Source organism: Aedes aegypti, chromosome 2 (assembly GCF_002204515.2).
Source record: "Aedes aegypti strain LVP_AGWG chromosome 2, AaegL5.0 Primary Assembly, whole genome shotgun sequence".
Lineage (NCBI taxonomy): Eukaryota > Metazoa > Arthropoda > Insecta > Diptera > Culicidae > Aedes > Aedes aegypti.
Window position 1 is genome coordinate 228,000,034 of NC_035108.1, and position 22,055 is coordinate 228,022,088.

General features: G+C 40.1%; 1 protein-coding gene across 5 annotated transcripts in view; it reads right to left on the reverse strand.

Moving 5' to 3' along the window:
- The window catches only part of LOC5564188 (GTP-binding protein RAD), a 147,955-nt gene that overhangs the window by 36,393 nt on the left and 89,507 nt on the right, over positions 1–22,055 (reverse strand). For 4 of the 5 annotated variants that reach the window (XM_021844276.1, XM_021844277.1, XM_021844275.1 and 1 more), the window contains one exon: positions 5,857–5,976. The exons of the other annotated variant lie outside the window; for it this stretch is intronic. In XM_021844276.1, coding sequence (XP_021699968.1) covers positions 5,857–5,976 — 120 coding nt within the window. The remainder of the gene's footprint in view (positions 1–5,856; positions 5,977–22,055) is intronic. 5 annotated transcript variants of the gene reach the window in all.

Consider the following 22,055-nt stretch of genomic DNA (forward strand, 5'->3'; position numbering starts at 1 on the left):
GTGTTGCACAAAATATCTAGATATTTCACAAAATTTTATTGAACTGATGCTTGATATTGAATCGTAATCAAGAACTCTAGGAAGATTTCCTGTTTTTTGAGGCGTTTTACAAACAGTTACACACTAAGGAAAAATTACCGACTTCGGTGATTCGTTTACCGAAATCTCAACAGCTGAACAGTCGGTAATCGTTTCGGTAAACGAAAAATTTACCGACACGTCTGTAAGCTAGGACTGGCGCTGCAACTGTCAAATTTACCGACTGATTGGTAACGTTTACCGAAAGAAAAAGTGTGGTTTGTAATTTATTTTACAGAAAAGCTGTATTTTTATTGTGGAAATAAAAAATCACCGGTGGATTCCTATTCGCAAGAAAAGATAAACAATCATGTTTTCTATTTTATTATTCACTTGTTCGGCCTAATCTTGCTCTTGTTGAAACTTATGGTAATCCCAAAATCATCATCCAGTGGCCAATACATCCATCTGCTCGTGCTTCAGCTAATACCAAGGTTACATTTTACAGTAAAATTGCATGTAGAAAGATAGCGTTTGCGGAGCAGGACATAAACCCGGGCGCTTGAATTTGTTTTGCCCTATACGCAATTATGTGCAGAGACAGCGTTTGTCGAGTGCAAGTGGTCATCACCCATCTGAAAAAACATGTTAACCTTCGTGAGTATAGGACCAAATAATTTCCCTCTAAGAAATCTTACCGTATAGCGTAGCTGCTTATATTTGGCATATATTCTGTTCACGATATTAAAGAAAATTGCCTCTAACACCCGGTTTTATCACTCAAAAGCATCAGATCGAAACACGAGAGCTGAAAGAAAACATAATATGGCGGAATTGACGTTTCTCGCTGTACAGGTTACCGATTTCGGTAATGTGGACACGATTTACCGAAACTCAGCTATTAGTTTTACGGATTTCGGTAAAATGGCTGATTTACAGGTTAATCTGTAAAATATTTCACCGTGTTCGGTAAATTCGTGAGAATTCACAGACCGTTCGTCTTTTAATTTACGGATGTCGGTAATCAGGCTACCAAATACCGAATCATCAGTGAATTTCTAGTTCACCGATTTATTCCGGTAATTTATTTTACCGAACTTCGAGTGTCTGTTTAAGTGTGTACTTATCCGATCGAATTGCCCGGAAGCCATAATGGCGTTGTTTTGTTTCACATTGGGCTGGATAGATTATTTGGGAGGTGAGGTTGGGACGGAGAATATTGCTTTTACCATGAATTTCAATTTTCGATGGAAAATCCATCTGAATATTTTTTTTTTTTCAAATTTAGATGTCAGTATTATCATTCTGTATTTCTGTTTATTTGCTGTCAAATCATCTAACAGCAAACAATCTGCTCTTCAAATCAGCAAAATGGAGTCACATAAAGCCAAGAGTACTCTGAAAATTACACAAGAGTGAATGTTCAAACTGATGAAAGTTTAAATCGAAGCCTGAGCTTACATGATCAACTGATCATATTCTTCGACATCTTTTTATCTCGATTTATGAGGAAAATGTATACAGGAAACAAGACAAATAGAACTAAGGAATAGATGATTGACGAATTATAATTATTCATGATTGTAATAAAATTGTTGAAAAATCTAGATATTTAAAAGAGAGATTAGTGCTGAACAAGCAAAATATTAGTCACCCCTGTTCTTGTTTATATTCAAATGCCATTTCGATCGAAAACAGTTTTTCATTTTCGCCAACAATACCAAGTAGGGATTCTTCCACCACATTTAATGATAAAAGATGTTTTAAAGTAGTTATCAACTGGAGAAAGCAATAAAATAATATAGAAAACAAAAATACTGATTACTGTGATGCATCAAAACCCGGACACCTAAGATGATACACATATTCAAATGCTTGCATACGATTCGTTAATCGTTATTTTATTATGTATTACTTTGAGATGATAGCTTTTAGGTTAGAACTTGATAATTTTCACCAAATTTACAATGAATTGAATGAAAAATGAGTTAATTCTGCATCATGTCGTGTCCATAAATCCGGACACATGAATCAAAATCCGGACATCGGTGCATCAAATTCCGGACAGTCAAAAAATCGCAGTAGTTCTTAAAAAAAAAACATTAAACATACCTTGATATCACGATACAAAGATTCATGGATTTGTAAAATTAATGTTGTTCCTCTGTTGGATTATACAGAAACATCATAAAACGTAGGTTTTGAAGTCTTCAAAAAATACTTGTGATATGTGCATCGTTCCCCCAATAATTACAAATAATTTACAAACATTTTCAGTTAATACTATTTAAAATCACAACGGTTCAACATTCAACGAGTTTTCTAGGTTTTCGAACAATTATGATGTTGTATTTCTTTTTGAACTTTGAAAAATTTTATGCTAACACACTGTGTCAGGATTCGAAACCACACATATAAGTATCCGGACAGTCTTCTTCTGGCAAAGAATTACATGCATTTCATAAATTTCTTCGAAACTATTGACTTTACCGAGAACAAAATACAAACAAATCACTACAGAACATGAATCACATATGATAAGCACGTAACAAACGCGTGATGAATCGCCGAAACGCGATGGTGCATTGAGTAGAATTTCTTTGGTTATCGTTAATTTTGAAAGCAAACGCGTCCTAGCGGAACCGACTTTTGTTTTTGTCTTTAATTATGTTTTACAAGGCTAACTTGATGTCAATTCATGTTACAATGGTCAACAATATTTAACATTAATAGTAGGAATAATATTCTCACACTAGGAAGGATATTTAACATTGAAATGATTGAATTTCACCAGAGTGTCCGGATATTGGTCCTGTCCGGATTTTGATTTATCACGGTAACAGTTTATCAATAAATCAGTTGTAATTATGATAAGTTACTAAACTTAATTCATTTAATTATAAAATTCCCTATTTGTGGATTTAATTTACTAGCAAACGTTCTGATCCGTGCTCCATTTACGCCAAAAACGAGCGCAGTCATATCATATTTCTCTAGCGTTCACTAGCGTTCTTGCGCGTCGAAGCAGCAAATGATTTCCACAGATCTCTTTGAACCTCTTTGCTTCGCCTTCAGTATACCAGGTAAGCGCGTTTTCCATATAGTTTGCATTGAGAGAGCTTTGACTCTTTTCTCTTCTCTCCTTTTATCCCTTCTCTACTCCTGCAATATGTCATCGCCCTTAGTTTTGCTTGCCTCCCTTTCCCATCATTCCGACCTACATGACATGATCAAGCATGTACGCAATCCAGCCGACCACCCATCCATCCAACTATATACAACGTGAAGGAGCACCCCAGCGAAGAGTTTCAACTACCACCACCACACCCATCACCAGCGAGCAGAACGATCGCAGCATCGCTGTATGGTACATAGCAGTGGAAAATTCCACCATCGTCCCCACATCACTGCGCATGCAAGAATTTCGTTACCTGTGGCTTATTTAAGAACCTTGCATGCGCAAGAAATTATTCAGTTTCATTCCAACCTTTATACGATTAACAACTAAGGACAATATAGAAGTTTAGTTAAAGTTCCAAACCGCCTTTCCCTCCACCAGTGGAAACCAATCAGCCTTTTTGAAGGCTAGAGTTGTTAAGTGCCCCCTCCAGTCGAGCTATCGGTCCTGTGCCCTGTTGCACCCGGCAACAGGTTGGCGGATGATCAACCGATCTTTCCGTCCCCGCTCACCCGAGCAAAGTCCCAGTTGCATGCCGCAACACGTTAAATTAGACCCAGGCATTTGTAGTTTATAAAATAAAACAAATATCCAAACATTTTTCAAAAATATACAAAAATGTTTCAAAAGTCGTATAATTTTCCTAATATGCGTGTTATGGCCCAAGGTTTAAGCCAAAAATAAAATCATTTTAATTTTCGAGTGAAGAAACAAATAATCCAAAAGGTATTCCGTCTAAATGCGGGGTTGGGTATTAGAGGGTTGATTTGTAGTTTGTCACTCAAAAATAAAAACAATTGATTGAAAAATAGAGGAGGTACTGCTGTTTGAAGTTTATTGTTTTTGGGGCATTTTATATGTACATTATCGGACATTTTTTTTACTCTAATTTTTTGTTCTGATAAATATTGTTCTTCTTCTTCTTGGCATTTACGTCCTCGTTGGGACAAAGCCTGCTCTTCAGCTTAGTGTTCTTATGAGCACTTCCACAGTTATTGACTGAGAGCTTTCTTTGCCATTGTTGCCATTTTCGCATTCATATATCGTGTGGCAGGTACGATTATACTCTATGCCCAGGTTGACTTCCCTACGCGGCTACAAAGCAAAGCCATGCTGAAGGTGTCTGGGTTCGAATCCCGGTCGGTCCAGGATCTTTTCGTGATGGAAATTTGCTTAACTTCCCTGGGCATAGAGTATCATCGTACTTGTCACAAGATATACGAATGCGAAAATGGCAACTTTGGCAAAGAAAGCCCTCAGTTAATAACTGTGGAAGTGCTCATTGAACACTAAGCTGAGAAGCAGGCTCTGTCCCAGTGAGGATGTAATGTCAAGAAGAAGAAGTAAAATGAACTATTATGGGCCATAATTTATGGCATGACATATATTCACTCAGGCAAATGGACTATCGAAATACATAAGAACCCCTTATGAAAATTCGCCACAAGGAATCGGGTTGAAATTCATAAATTTGCCTTATGAAACCAAAATTTCAAAACAAAAAATATTTTCGCGGCAACCTGGAATTGAACCAAGAACCTTGCGATCGATAGACCCGTGCGTATACCACGCGCCTATCGACGCCTTTATGTGGAGGGATGCTGGAACGGTACATAAAGCGCTCGCATTGCAATAATCGTTCAAACTTTCATAAGGCAAAATGTATGAATTTCGATAGTCCATTTCGCTGCTTGTTGGTTTACTTGTTTGAATAGGTTAAGGTGAAGATGCATCAAAGCCAAACCTCAAATTTTCAAGAGCACAAATCTAGAGAACCAGACAGCGTTTTGAGCTGAAAACTTAATCGATTGGTCACTCGCTGGTGGTGACCAATCGATTAAGTTTTCAGCTTGAACGGCTGTTTAGTTCTCTAGATTTGTGCTTTTGAAAATTTAAGGTTTGGCTTCGATGCATCTTACCCTTAACAGTTTTAAACAGTTTTCGAATATCAAAATAATGACATATTTTACTGGGATGGCGAAGTTTGTTATTCTTTAGATATTTAACATTTTTTAGTATTTTTGCTCAAATAACAAATTTTAGCATTCACAAATAACAGACCAATGACTAATTTTTTGCTATTGATGAGATATTTAATGTCATATATTAATAACATAATAATGGTAAAACTAGATATGATTGCAAAATGTGTTCTTATTTCATCAAATATTATTTTTATGGAAATTCAAAATATGTCCTCCCAATTCGCAATTTTGGGGAAAAAGAGTAAAAATTCAAAAACATAATATCGCTGGAACTATTCTCTAAGCCATAGAGAGTTCAATAGACGTGTAATCTTAGAGAAATGGACAAAACACTTTTGTATGTTTTTAGAGAATGAACCCAAACTTTTGTACGGGAGTGTAGATACAGTACACCGAGGCCGGTTTTTATACAAACGGTCAAGTCAAAAGCGTGTTTCTTCTAAATATTTACATTTAAAAAATATTCGAATTTGAAAAATTCAGATTTTTTCGAAATAGTGTTACTTTAATAACTTCAAAAGTCTTGAATAGAATAAATTATGGAATTATGGAATATAAATAGAATAAACTATGGATTTCTCAACTTGACCATTCTTTATTGTACTCTATTCTCATTAGTACTGTAAATTAACTCCCGATTGAAAGGTATCTTCCAGATAATAATGAATTACTTACCCTGTTTTGAACAACTAAATGTTCTTAGCCTATAGTTGTCATCTTGATCTTTATCATCTATTTGTAAATTTTGGATATTCAACTGTGGCACGTCCAAGAATGCATTTGACTTTCGAGAAGCTGCAATAAAAACACAACTGATATAGCAGATCATTATTTTCATTTATTATATATATATATATATATATATATATATATATATATATATATATATATATATATATATATATATATATATATATATATATATATATATATATATATATATATATATATATATATATATATATATATATATATATATAGGGTACTATGATTACTACAATATACTTCGCGTTAAAAAAGGGTCCGAACATTGAATATGCATCTGCTAGATAGTAGGGTAGAAGCACCAGTTTTTGCCGGCATTGCACCATATCGACAATTCTAACCTCAGTTGATTAATTAGCATAGCATAACATAGCATAGACTGACTCTACATGTCAATGGTTGCTACTCCGTGATTGATCGGAACTGGTAAGAATTGCACTACGATCCAAATTAATAAGGGATGATCAATAACGGCGCCGGCCAAGTCCTTATAATAATTTGTGATGGGGAAGGAATGTTAGGGTGTAATGATTGTTGCTTCTAGAGACCGAGAATACCTCTGCATCTCCACAATACTACGGGAAGGGTGCTTATTATTGAGGGAGGAAAAGATCTGGGACTCACCATTGATGCGATCCATGAACAAGAAAGAAAAATACAACTTAAACTTAAAGCTAGTTTTGCATTTTGTCTCGAGAGGTTTTTGGTAGAAGATTTAACCCTGTCCTTCGGTTTTTGGTAGAAGATTTAACAAATACTTCAACATCTATAATGCCGAACCATTCAAAAGATGTTTTTAGCAATAGCGAAAAGGGAAAAATATATGAATATATTTTAAATAATATGAAACAGTAATGATGCATAGTTTGTTTGAAAATTATAGAAGAGTAACGCTGTACATTTTTGTCTCGAGATGAAAAGTTTTTGATAGGAGTTTTAAAATATACGTCAACATCCATAATGTCGAACCATTCAAAAGATGATAATAAATCTTCGAGCTGTTTAGTAAAATACCTATAGGTAGATGAAAAAACCGAATTGAGTACTATACCATTTAATTCCACTAGAGTTTGTATCCTTTGACAGATACGCGTATTTCGCCCTCAACTGTAAGGCCGTCTTCAGCGTCGTGTACTAGACTCGACTTCGAGTCTAGTACACGACTCTGAAGACGGCCTTACAGTTGAGGTCGAAATACGCGTATCTGTCAAAGGATACAAACTCTAGTGGAATTAAGTGGTATAGTACTAAATTCGGTTTTTCATCTACTCATTCAAAAGATGTTTTTTTTTTTCTGCTAAAGAGAGAAAATATATGTTAATTGAAATAATATACACTTGTAGTGACGAACCATACAAAGTTTTCTTTGAATATTACATAAAAATTAAGGTGAAACATCTCGAAATCCGAAGATGGCCGGCAAAATGGCCGACTTGTACCCCTACTCACGTTTTTAAGGGCACAAAACTAAAGAAATAGTTGGCAAACGTTTCTGATCTTCTTATTTTAAGCTTTTTGCTAGTGCACAAAGCCAAAATAAAAAGTACATTGTTGTTGGAAGCTTCTTTCGCGAGATTTGTGCCTTTGAAGTTTCAGTGCAATCTTAGAAGTTAATTCCAAGCTGTTTCACCTTAAAGCTGTCATGAAAAAATGTTTCATTATAAGCATGAAACGAGCTCACCAGTTGGTAATCCATCCTCGACTTAACAAGGATATCTTTTCGCACTCACACAACGCGAACCGTAAAAGTTCTCGGCGTCCAGAAAACGAACCGTCTTGCTTGGGCTCTCCGAAGCACTCTCTAACCATTGTAGATTAATTAGTCCATTAATTACGTAAGATCATTTTGGCGGTTTTGTAACAAACCCTCCCCCATGGTAAGATTTTTTGTATAAAAATTAAAAACTTTTTGTATGATGCGTAAGAAATTTTGAACCCCCGATCCCCCCATAATCCCTTACGTAATTAATGGACGACCCCAAACACCATTTCACATTCATATGATAGAGCTACATTCATTTATTTGCCCAAATTGATCCAAACATTAAAGGAAAAAAACGTATAAATTTATCCTCCATACACCTTATTTGGCCAGAATATTCCTAATTTGGCCACTATGATGAGAAATGAGGCCCAGATAGCCGTAGCGGTAAACGCGCAGCGATTCAGCATGACCATGCTGAGGGTCGTGGGTTCGAATCCCGCTGGTCGAAGATCTTTTCGTAAAGGAAATTTTCTCGATTCCCAGGGCATATAGTATCTTCGTACCTGCCACACGATATACACATGCAAAAATGGTCAATCGGCAAAGAAAACTCTCAGTTAATATTGTGCTTTGCTTTGATAAATGGATTATTGGGAAAGTTGTGTATCGCACTTCGAAGGTCACCAAGCAGTGGTTCCAATATATTTCTAAGCAAATGGAAAATTCTTCAAATGTACATTTACGCGACAAATTACACTGGTTTTGCTATCCAAATGCAGATTTGCACTTGACTGCATCATTGTCATAATTAATTATAATCGAACAAGCCTATTTCAAATGGCTGACATACTTTTACAAATGTTTTACAAGCAAGTTTTCGTGAAACAAATGAAACAAACAAACTAGCAACCCTGCTGAGAGCACATGCTTTTGATAAAACTTAAACAATTTTCGTTGGCGCGAAACCGATTCACTGCCTTTTCTTGCCCGCCAACGGCGAAAACAAAGGGTTTGACGTTTCCGCACTTATGAACCCGCCCGCACTTCTGAAGTGCGGTGTCCAATAAGGTGGGAACTGCGCAATAACTGTGGAAGTGCTCATAAGAAAACTAATCTGAGCAGCAGGCTTTGTCCCAGTTGGGACGTAACGCCAGAAAGAAGAAGAAGATGAGAAATCAATTTGATTGCCCAGTTTATGAACCGCAGTTAAAAATGCGGCCGAAAGAAACTGGTTCTGGAAGCCTATTTTGACCATCGTGATTGTATATGTAAAAATAAGGCTTCTGCTCAGTTGCAATATTTTTAGTATGCTGTTCCGCTCATATATTTTTATAAACACATTGAAGTATTTTTTTACGTGGCTCATTTTTGTGCGGTTTTTTATGCGGTACCGCGTAAAAAAACGCGTCATTTCGGAATTCAGAAAACATGCGTCATAGAGTATGACGTGGTTTTAAGTCGTTTTATTTTAAACCACGCGTTTTTTTACGTCGACGTCGATTGACGTGAAAAAAATTTTTTCTCTTAGACTGGCCAACACCAGTGCTTTTGGATAGTGCACATAAATGCAGGGTAATCAATATATTTTGGACTGGATGCGTAGTAAATTAAATTCTAGTGCATTCATTCTCAATATTAGGGATGGTACACAAATTATGTCAGGCTAAATTTCAAGTTTTTTGACCCCCTCCCCCCCTTTGTCACGTTTTTTGCATGAGTCCTCCGAATTTTTTGTAAGGCTTGTCACGCTTGGCTAGACCCCCTCTCCCCCCTTGAAGCGTGACGTAATTTGTGCATGCCCCCTTACAGTCCATGCATACGGTTCTCAATGGTTAATAAGAAATATTACATTTCATAGCAATTTATTCTATATATTGTAGAATAAAACTCATGAGAAACTATATATTTCTATAGGAATCATTTGAAACGTTTATACTAAAAACTAAAATAAAACAGTAGGAGAAAAGTACCAATTTCCGACCCAGCACGAATTTTCAACCCATTGGCCTTTGTATGGAAAACTGAAAATTTACGCCGATTCCTTGTAGACCGAAAAGTAGTGCTTTTCCCCTACAGGATACAGGTTGTCCATCCACCATATCGACGATCTTGCACCTAAGGGCCCATTCACAAATTTCATAACGCTGGAGGGGGTGGGTGGGTGTCCTAACTATTAACCAGAGTGAAATAAAACGCGTGTTTCGCAGTAGGCACAAGAACAACGAATGACATTTTATTTGACGTTCGATACACAGCTAATCAGGGTTATGGTAATTCAATTGATATTTACCCAGTTACACTGTTATCATTCCCCCTCAATTAATTACCCCAAGCACGTCTCTGAGTTTATGAAATCTTGGCGAAGCCAGCCCCTTCGTCATTACATCTGCCACTTGATCCTCGGTCGCCAGATATTTCAACTCTACTGTCCCTTTCTGAACTAGTTCTCGCACAAAAAAGTTTTGAATTTCGACGTGCTTCATTCGCTTATGTTTTCGTGGCTCCACCGTGACCGCAATACAAGGTTGGTTATCCTCGTAAACGGTAATCGGTTCTACTACCTTTACTCCAACAGAATTCAGCACATTCACGATCCACACGACTTCGCAGCTGGCCTGACACAAGGCCATCAGCTCTGCTTCCGTGGTCGATAAGGCCACAGACGATTGTTTCTTGGTCGCCCACGTCACCGTTGATCCATACAGCTTGACAACATATCCGGATACCGAACGTCGATCATTGGGATCATTCCCCCAATCCGCGTCCGCGTACGCTTCCAACATCTCCGCTGATTCGGCTCGACGATATAACAGCTTGTAATTCATAGTGCCTTTCAAGTACCCTCAATATCCGTTTGAGGTGCACCCAGTGTTCTTCGGTTGCACCGCACTGAAATCCAGCGAAGTAGCTCACTGCCGCACAGATGTCCGGTCTCGAAGTCACCATTAGGTACATGAGGCACCCCATGAGCTCCCTGTACGGCTTGTCTGTAGTCTGCTCCTTATTGCCTTTCATTAACTTCAGGTGCGGCTCCATTGGAATGGGCGACGGTTTGCAACAGTCCATTCCGAACCGCTCTAGCACGCTCTGGATGTACGCCTTCTGGTCTATGGTCATCGTTCCCGCTTGCCGATCTCGCTGAATGTTCAACCCGAGAAAACTCTTCACATCCTGTAGATCCGTCATCTCGAACTCGGTTGAAAACCTCTTCTTGATTCCGACAATCGCCTTCTCCGAGTTACTCACGATCAGAATATCGTCCACGTAAATAACCACAAACACGATTACTCCATCACACGACCACTGGTACAAACAGAAATCATACTCGCTGCGTTTGAATCCTAGTTTGCACATAAAGTCGTGAAACCGTTGGTTCCAATTCCGGGAAGCTTGCTTTAAACCGTATATAGCCTTCCGGAGTCTGCAAACCAGGTTTTTCCCCCTTTTCAAACCCAGCGGGTTGCCGCATAAAAATCTCTTCATCAAGCGAGCCATTCAGGAAGGCACATTTGACGTCCATCTGATGAACGTGCCAGCCTCTTTGGTTCGCCATCGCTAGAAGAATCCGGAGCGTCGCCATTTTCACCACAGGGGAGTAGGTGGCAGTATAATCGAATCCCGGCCGCTGCGTAAAGCCACGTGCAACCAATCTGGCTTTATACCGCTCCACCTCGCCTTCACTGTTCCGCTTTACCTTAAATACCCACTTGCTGTCAATCACCTTCTTGCCAGCGGGTAATTCAACAAGTTGCCAGGTATCATTCTTCTCAAGTGATTCCAGTTCGTCCTTGATGGCACTCTTCCACGACAGCCAGTCACCTCTCTGTTTGAGTTCTTCCACATCAGTCGGAATGTTATCAAGAAACTCTTCGGCACTCAAAGCAAACGCACTTATGTCCATATTGTAGTCACTGTGCCAACTCGGTGGGACTATGTTCCTACCACTTCTTCGAACACTGTTAACTACTACCGGACCACCCGAGGCACCGCCGGAATTTTCTCTTCCACTATCGTCATTGTCATCGTCCGAGAAAAAGTTTTCCGAATCACTTCCTAGCTCTGTATCACTTTCTCCTAGTCTTAGTTCTGGTTCACAATTTTCGTCAGCAACCTGATCCTTGATAACCACCTTATCGTTTTCGCTTGTCTTCTTACCAGACTTCACCGTACACAGACGCAACTCATCCTCGTTGAATATTACGTCACGGCCCACGAAAACCTTGGTTCCGTTCCACAATCGGAAACCATTCGGAGCGTACCCTACAAAGCTTACCTTTTCGCTCTTGGCATCGAGCTTTTTGCGCAACTGCTTCGGAACGTGAATGTAGCAGTCACTACCAAAGACACGCAAATTCGCAACATCCGGCCTATGACCATTCCAGGCCTCGTACGGTGTCACATCTCCGGCAACCGCAGCACTAGGGCTCCGATTCATCAAATACACAGCGGTGTACACAGCTTCACCCCACAGGCACTTCGGAAGGCCACTCGCTTGCAGCATCGCTCTGGCCTTTTCTTCGATGGTACGATTGAGCCGCTCGCTCACGCCGTTTTGCTCTGGCGTATAGGGCACCGTTTTCTCCATACGAATACCCTTGCTGCGACAGAACTCCTTTATTGCTCGGCCAGAATACTCACCCCCATTATCCGTTCTGAGGCGAGAAATCTTCGAGCCGAAATGAGCACTGGCCATGGCCTCATATTCCTTAAGACAGTCAAGCACTTGGTCCTTTGTTTTCATCAAATACACTACCGAAACATGAGTATAATCATCCGTGAACGACACGAAATACTCATTTCCGTCCCACGACACTGGCGTTATCTTCCCGCATACGTCACTGTGTACGATCTCGAGCGGACGCGACGCGCGCTTCGAATCACTACGCGGTTTGAACGGTTCGCGGGTTTGTTTCGCGGTGATACACGGTTCACACAGTAGCTTCTCGTTTTTCTCACCGGCATCCACGATTTTCATGCCCTCCACCATTCTCTTGTTCACTAGCTTCAGCAGGTTTTCATTACCGAGATGGCCGAAACGTTGGTGCCACAGTTCCAGATGCTTGTTCACCCTACCGGTCACCAACGCACTGGATGACACACTCCCATTCCGCACCTTCACACACTCGAAGTCCATACCGTAAAGCCTGCCGTGTTGTCGGCCGGTAGCCACCACTTCATTGTCAGCTTCTACCGTCACGCGCCCCCTGAAAAAAATCACTTTCTTACCAGAGTTTTCGAGGCGCCTCAGCGACAACAAGTTCAGCGACAATTCCGGAATGTAGAGAACGTCTTCGATCCGGATTTCAATTTCGCTTCCTCCCACAACCGCACAAGCAGTGATACGTCCTTTGTATTGAGCAATCATGTTCACTCCACTTTTGGCAGTTTGAATCACCACCGGCTTAATTTTCTCCAAATAATCGAAAAGTGCCTTGTTGTTCGACATATGTTCGGATGCACCACTGTCCAAATACCACTTTGAACCCGCCACCGCACTAGCCGCAACAACATTCGATCGACTGTCCGCCGCAATAAACGAAACCGCTTTCGTACCGACGTTCGCGTTTTGCATCGCACTTTTCTTCGCTTGCTTCGGAAATACTGGTTTGTTTTCACCACTTTTGGGGCACTGCGCTTTTTTATGTCCCGGCTGCCCACAACCAAAACACTTGAATTTTGCGTTCTTCTTTCCCGCAAAAGCCGCTTCTTCTACTTCTTCCTGCTGCTGCCCTCTTCGCTTCGCCTCTACATCCAGGTACTTACGCCGAACGAGATCCATGGTGAGCTTTTCCGACACCGCCTCCATGGCAGTGGTGACTGCGTCGTATGACGACGGCATTGTCAACATCAGATGACAAATGACGTCTTCCTCGTCCATCTGAGCACCGGCACCTTTGATCTCGCGGACCAACTTATCAAAGCGGAGAAAGTGGTCCTGAAGCCGATCGTTTTCCTGGTACCGCATCGAAAGGAGCTGCCGCTTCAGCAGGAAACGATTTGTGATGCTCTTCCTTTCGAACACATCATGAAGTCCGTCCCAAATTTGTTTCGGACTCTGTTTATCTTTGATGTATTCGAGATGACTGTCAGCTATCGCTTGGATGAGCACCGAGCGGCACTTGTTGTCCTGCTTTATTCGCGTTCTCTGTTTCGCCTCCTTCACCGCCTTCACGTCTGCCGCATCCGTGCCCGGAATGATCCAGAAATCTTCATCCTCCGCCGCTACCTCAACGCACCGTAACACTTCCAGCTGCTGGAGATATGCTTTCATACGGAAGCACCAGTTGTTAAATCCGGTCCCATCGAACGGCTTAATCCGGAGACTTCTGGCTTCTTCATCCATTTCAACACTTTTCGCGGAACTTTATCGAAAAAAAAAACGCGGTTATGCTGGGACCATAACCTATTAACCAGAGTGAAATAAAACGCGTGTTTCGCAGTAGGCACAAGAACAACGAATGACATTTTATTTGACGTTCGATACACAGCTAATCAGGGTTATGGTAATTCAATTGATATTTACCCAGTTACACTGTTATCACTAACGATGTTACGGCCCATACAAAAATTGAATAATATTCATACAAAAAGCGTTACAAGGGGGTGGGTGGGTGTCCAAAATGGCCAATTTCAGCGTTATGAAATAAATGAATGAGCCCTAATGCGACGCACAGGCAAATATTGAGTTTTTCAGAGATTTTTAGACTTTCGGTCAAATCTGAGAAAACGTCAAAACGTCAGCCTGTTGATGGCATTTCCTGTCAGTATCGTCGTGATCTTGTTTCGTTCGACCTGTTTTAAATAAACTAAACAACTACCTGGTCAGTGAAGAGAACAATTAATTAGTTTTTAAAACACTTTTTAACGTAATTTTCGTTTCGTTCAATAAATAGAACACATTCAATTCAGGAGATGGGAAAGATAATTACGGAAGTAAAACGTCGACTAGCATAAAAAAAACACCGTTTACCACGCTTTATACGGGTATTATTTCCTCCGCCATTCCGTAGCTGAGCTGTCTAGATTATTCGGAAAGCACAAATCCACTGTTCACAACTGGACCAACATATATGAACAAAACGGACTCTTCGAACGAAAGCAGAATACTCTAATTTCAAAAAAAGTATGGAAAAGAAAAATGTTTATGGCTAGGGTAGGTGTACCAGTTATGGACATAGTGGTTCCCTATTTCGCCATACGGGATTACTTGAATGTTTTCACATTTTGGAAAATTTTGTGTGTTGTAGTAGTAAGATTTAAGATAAATCTTGATGTTTAAACATTCAAAAAGATTTAAAAAGTGAAAGTTATCGAAATTTCCCGTATGGCCAAATAGGGAACCATTATGGCCATAACTGGTACACTTTCCCTAGTTGATCTCTATAAACGTCGACCTCTTCTTTAATTGTGTGCTGTCGCGTGTTCTACAGCGTTGTTAACGTGGCAAGCCAAGTATCGTTCGGGTAGCAACATCCTAGTAACATAAGTTGTTGATTTGCAATAAACTTTATTCTGTATTTTCTCGTCATAAAAGAAAGACGTATTATGTAATAAGCCATTTTATGAGACGTTTCGAATCATATGGTTTTCGTTTGTTTACCAGCTTTGAAAGTTTCTGGCGGGCCGATTTATTCAAGGGTGGTACTGGCGGCTCTTTATTGCTACCCCAACGTGTCGCTGGTTCTAATATATAAACAACCATACAAAATAACGACCAAACAATGGTGAAGACGTAATCAATTTTATCGCAAACATCTATTTTGGGAATTTAGCAGAATTTTCTGATTAAATTGCCTACAGCGCACTGCAATAGCACGTAGCAAATAACTGCTTGCAAACAATTTCTTTCAAGCGCATTGATTATCTGTAATTTTGCGAAGAATGATTTTTACTTTTCCGCGTTAAGCCCCAAGCACAATGTGAGCGGCAGCGCGGTACAACGGCAAAACGGCAAGCCCATCTTGAGCTACACTATACTTGTCAAGTCAATGTTGAAAAGGATTTAGTCAACATGGGTTTGATAAGTAAAGTGTAGATCAAGATGAGCATGCCGTTTTGCCGTTGTACCGCGTTGCCGTTCACATTGTGCTTGGGGCCTTAAGCCTTAAAACTGGTTCTGGACTTAGGTTGGCGGCTTTTCAATTTTACTCCCAGTTGACAGCCGCCCTCCAATATATTTTGGACCCCTATATATTTTGGACCCCCTTGGCCGTTTTCCTGCAAATTTCCCAGTTTAAATCGAAAGACCAACTCAATTTGCATGTCATTTGGAAAGGTAGGACTATTCCGCACTTGCATCAACCGTTTGTACAAAGAAAATGTGTTTATTTTATCTGAAATTAATTTAATTTTATCGATGCATCCATGCAACCGTTACAACACGTTACACACAGAAATTGAAACCGTCAGAAAATTTTCAAATGTAAACAAAAACTTTTTTCAAATTTCTGGACAAAAAGCGTAGAATTTCTTCTGTTTTCCATTGTCGATCGATTGATTAGACTATGGGCAAGCATATTATACATCCAGTGTCATGGACTTTGACGCCAAACGACAAAAAATGCCGGGGGTCCAAAATATATACTTTGAGGGTCCAAAATGTATTGGTGTGTCCAAAATAATGAAAAACAGTGCTTGACAATTCAATTATTTTCGACGTTTTTTGGATCCTACATGACCGTTTGGGCATTTTTATCTCGTAGAGGAAGTTTTTCTCTACATATTGACATGTTCTTTTACTTGGTTACGCTGTGCAATTAATTAATTGGGACACAAAACTAAAAACACTTCCTTAGGGGGTCCAAAATACGACCGTTACCCTAGTTGATATACTTTCTTAACTTTAGAACACATTCAATTACTGACTAAACTTCTGCAAGAAAACATGTATATTCTTTTTTATGAAAATTGTCTGAGAACTTCTGAATGTTACCTGAAAGATGCTTTGAAAAATTCCGAAGGAATTTACAGTTAATATGACTAGAATCAAATCTACTGAATCTACTATATGTTTCAAACAAAGTTTTTTGTTGCAAATTTTAGTGAATAACATTTTTTTTTAAGAAATTCACCTACACATCTCTGAACAATTTGTTTTCAGGTAGAGTTTTTGTTGCCCTGAAGAACTGGAAAGAAGGAGCTTTTGCCTGAAATAGGATTCGAATGTCATAGCAACTTCTTACAAAATTAAGAATAATTTACAAAGACAGGATAGGACGATTCTGAGATAGGATAGGATGGTTTAAATTCTTTCATTTCATTTTTTTATAGAGAAATAAAAAAAACTCTCTAAGATTTTAAGGGGTTTATTTTAGAAATCACGCATAGATTGCAAAATAGCAGGTTGAAAACCACAAATTTTGTCAATATTCACTGAAAAAATACTTGATATATCAAAGAGTTTTCAATAAATTTACAAGGAATTGCTGTTACCATTGAAATTGATATTTTTTTCACAGTAAGATACCAGAAAATGGAAATATTTACATTTCAAGTTCTTTTCCAAGAACGTTATATTTGAAGTCACTTTCACGGTGGAAGAGAATTTAGTATCAGAATCAAGGATCTATGAAAAATAAGTTTACCAGTTCGATTAAATATACATAAAAAACCAAAAAATGAATAAGGAAAATCTCAACCAGGCAATCTTTTTGAAAGGTGGTCAAATCTAAACAACAATGTTGGAGAGGTCTAAATAGCTACAGTCAACCTTTCTACTAATTTTTTTTTAACCCAAACAAGTTTGAACTAGTGCAGAACATTCTTTGTGTTATTAAATATGTATTACAGATTATAAAATTTTGTATGCTGTGAGAATCAAATTTTTCAGCTAGGTTTAGAGCAGTTTAAAAAATGGTCAGAGTTTTTAAAATCACACCTGTTCGGAGGGGAGTAAAAAACTCTCTGCAGCAGCGTTTGGTTTACGCAGCTCAAAGCTGAAAATATTTAATTCCATTATTGATAATATTTACAGATCAGTAATTCGTTTCTTACATTTGTTCTTCTCCTAGTTATTATAACGAACTTCTCCCAAGGCTGAATGGCCCAACTGAGCCCGAATTTCCCCTATAATTTCAACGTAAGCTTATTGTATTTTTTTAAAGAAAGGATTGAAAGTACCAAAGGTGCAAAGGTGAGTAAGTTACCTGCTAATGTTGAACGTTTACTTAACGTCGGGGTATCGCTATGGATGTATTTTAGATTGCTTCGAATTCTGAGAAAAGGTGATATTTTAGCCACTCATTTTCTATTAACCTCACTTAACTTTGGTTCAAAATCTTACCAACTTTTGCTGCTTACACAACTTAGCTCGAATTCAATTTATAATGCTTGCCACGAATGATTCAATAGTTTCTAACCTTAATAGGCTCGAATTTAGCACTAAATTAATACCTGACTTCTCGATTTTTACTAGCAACTTTTTCTGTCCTTTTGTTAATCTTTGCCGTGGATCTCAACCATCAATTCACATTTGTGATTGACGTTTTATACTCCTGTCAATCTGACAGACGTGTTCGCTCCGGTTGGGTGCTACAGTGGTGCCAGAACATCCCCCACCCCGTGGATCCTGATGAGGGTCTCTGGGTTCTGTACAGGATCCACTACCACCTACTTCCATCACTGCTAATTTCGCTACCGGGCGCTTCAGTTCCTTGTCCCCAGCCGTTCGTATGATCGCCTGTCGTACTCTGCCGTCTTTTCCGGTGATCACCTGCATAACTTTACCACGCATCCATGTACGACGGCTTCCTTCTGCAACGTAGACCAAGTCTCCGACCTGCACTGGTTTACCATCAGAGAACCATTTGGACCGTTTATTCAAAGTTGGGAAGTATTCTTTTAGCCACCGTTTCCATACTGCATCTGATAGAAATTGCGATCTCTGCACTGAACCAAACCTCCGGTCGCACATTGAATGGTTTGTAATTCACATGGTTAAAAAACTTCATATTCCTTATTTTGAATGACTATGAAAGAATATGATGCATCCACTGTTTATTGAACAAAAATCATCCGAACTAGAGATGAATATTAGAACATAATAGAATGACATTCTGCAGATAATCGAATGATGATAACACAAATGATTAACATGCAATTTATGACGGATTATTATTTCTCCCATGTCCCATACCGAAAATCATTCAATTACTGTCTGATATATCAGACGAAAAGGGAATGCTCCTAAACGTCAAATTAATCTGGAAAAACCTAACGTGAACATCATGGTGGCGGCAGCGTGGTTTGAAAAACATAGCTGCGTGGAAATTACAGGTAATTTCACATGGAATCTTATTTTATCCTCATAAGGCAATCCATGAGACAGCTGCGATCAGCTGGTTTTTTTGTTTACCAAGAGCTTTTGACGTTTTGCGATCGGAGTGACCGTTCGATTACAAAGGAAAATGTAAAGCTCCGGCAACACTCGCATGCTTTGTTTACGCATTCGTTTCGGTTGCATTCACACTTTTAGCTGTCAGTCCTATCGCGGAAAGTCCTCATAGTGGTTTCTGCGCTCGTGTACATACACGGTACATGTCACCAACACTACTTAAAAATTGCTGGTTGAAAATATAAACAAAGATCAGCTGTTTCCAGCAAAATCAAATGGCAGTATTTTCAACCAGCAAATTTGCGCTTGTGTTCGTGACACCGGTCGGCGAGAGCTCAATGGATAGCCTTATTCTCGGTTTCTTTTTTCAGACTTCTTAAGGGTGCCTACTAACCACAGGTCGCTAACATCCGAGAGTATTTAGGTTCCATTGAGCTATACATCATACAATTATGTTCGTTACATGACGGCATCTGTTCATTAAGACTGAAGACGTAGAATAATGCGTTTAAATCACATTAAAGAAATAAAAAGCAATGTCAACAAGGTTTTGTAGTGCTTAACTTTTGATTTGATTTATTTTTAATTAATAACTATTATGGAAAAGGGATTGTTTACATGTATGTATGATAATCATTCAATAAGAGGCATCTATTTGAATGATAAAAATCATTCCAAGACTGTATGATTTTCATTCGGAGTGATTTGTAAACCACTGATTTTCGCGAAGATGAAAATCATCTTGATTGTGTCTGAAAATAGGTATGGGGCTCGGATGAGTCAATAATCATTCAATTCGAGACGGGGGATTTCGTTCAGTGTGGTAGCTACTCCTCAAGGTCGCAGCCAGGTCAACAGGGGTTCGCAATGGGTCTTGCGCTCCAGATGAATTCCCCAGGAGAAAGTGGTTCGGTGTAATGGCTTCACTATCCGCTGACTCCTGAGGCATATATGTTAGCGATCGAGAATTAATAAATCCTTCTGCCTCAGCCAGCACTGTCATCAATACCTCGTCCTTTAATTTGCGCCCGTCGTCAAGAGCCCGAATCGCCTCTTTGACACTCCTCACCATCCTTTCCCACACACCACCCATGTGTGGTGCAGACGATGGGTTAAAGGACCATTTGGTGCGCGCGTCGGTAAAAGTTTCGGCACACTCACTATTTATGGTTTTTATCTGCTTCACCAACTCGTTATTCGCGCCAACAAAATTAGTGCCGTTATCTGAGAATATTTCGATCGGGGGTCCACGTCTGCGGACGAATCTTCTTATTGCCATAACGCATGAATCAGTTGACAAGTTGTGTGCAACTTCTAAATGTACGGCACGCGTTACAAGGCATTTGAAGACAGCAACATATCGCTTTTCTTTGCGACGCCCAACGGAAGACTCTAGCGGGCCAAGATAATCCACACCGACGTAACTAAAAGGCCTGACATACGGCGTTAAACGCTCCTCAGGAAGCGGAGCCATTCGGGGGATCTGGGGTTGGCACTTCGTCAATTTACATCGCTGGCAGCTTCGCATCACTTTGTCTATGGCCGAACGTAGATTGAAAATATGAAACCTGTAAGTTTCGGTCAGCCAATCGGGAGCGTCTTAGAGACTCCCCGACTCAACTGCCTCAGGGTCGGCATGCTTACCGTAATTTACCGCGGACAGGGAATCTTCGCACTCGAAATTTAGGAAAACCCACAGCACTTCACTGATCAAAACTCCTACTTTATTTCCTTCACTAGGTAGCTTTATTGGGCTACAACTTTCTCCTCACTAACCACTTCTTTCCCACTTTCTTATTAGCTAATCTGACCTTTTTCCTGATAGGGGCCCCTTCTTCTCGCAGCTACCACCACACTCCAGGCTGCTTTCCGGCTTGTTAATGACCTTCGGTGTTCTCCTACCGCTCTCAAATTCCTCGGCCACGTCTGGCCACGCTCTCCTCGGGTTGGCTTGGGGGATTTCGGCTGCAGCCTTCCGGGACCCTTCTATGCGACCTAGCTACCGATATGTTGACGGATCGGTCTTCGGCCAACGAAGGAGCCGGAATGTACCCGGAATAGGGCGCTAGGACGGCGTAGGGCGGTAATAGAATTTTGTGGTTCTATACCAAAAACGGCGGGGTCCTGGTAGAATAGGAAAGGGTTTTAAACCACGGTAATAGAAATTGTGGCTTTTTGATGGTTACCTGGTGTCCACTTTCCACTCACTTCTTCCTCACACAACTCTTCGTTGGCTCTCTCTCAACTTTACTTTTTGAATATTCACTTTGGGTTTTTGCGACTAGCTTCTTCAGCAGTAACCGGGCAAGTGAACGACCAGTAATTTATTTTTGACCGTAGAGGTTCTTGACCTAGGTCGTCGGTCATTCCCCTTTCCCATTCTGGTTTTCAACGATGGCCCCCATTTCGCCACCCCTCATGGCCGCCCGAACGTTATGCTACCAGACATCTGGTAGTGGGTTTTGGGAGCTCGGTGGGTGGTAGCCTGCGTGGTTACGGTGATTTGACATACTACTGCCCTAGTTGTATGCCTAGTGCTACTGGGAAAAAAACCTAGACACCTACTACGAATATTTCCTGTCGTTTCTACGTACAAACAAAATACAAAATCACCTTAACACTATCAACTGACAAACCAAACACTTACAAACCGCTGGCGTACTTCATTCACCACTGTTTCCCGGTTAGCATGACCATATCGACAGTGGTAACTAGTCAGCAACAATGTTGTAATTTGATGGTCTTTTGGTAGTATTATTGGAAAGCGTGCATCGAACGTTGCATAGCTTGCATTGGCTGTTCGCCCTTCCACGCGGATGACTCCGAACTGATCCGCGAAGGGGGACAACCTATATAGAGGACTTGATTTCTCAAGACTTAAGGCCCAAACGCAATGATAGCGGAACGGCAACGGAATGCGGTACCGGTTCGCCAGCATGAAGCACACCATCTCGACTGAGCTGACAACGAATAAAATTGAACAAACACTGAGTAGACAAGCTTGTTGTAGTTCATGCTGGCGAACCGGTTCCGCTTTCCGTTGCCGTTCCGCTATCATTGCGTTTGGGCCTT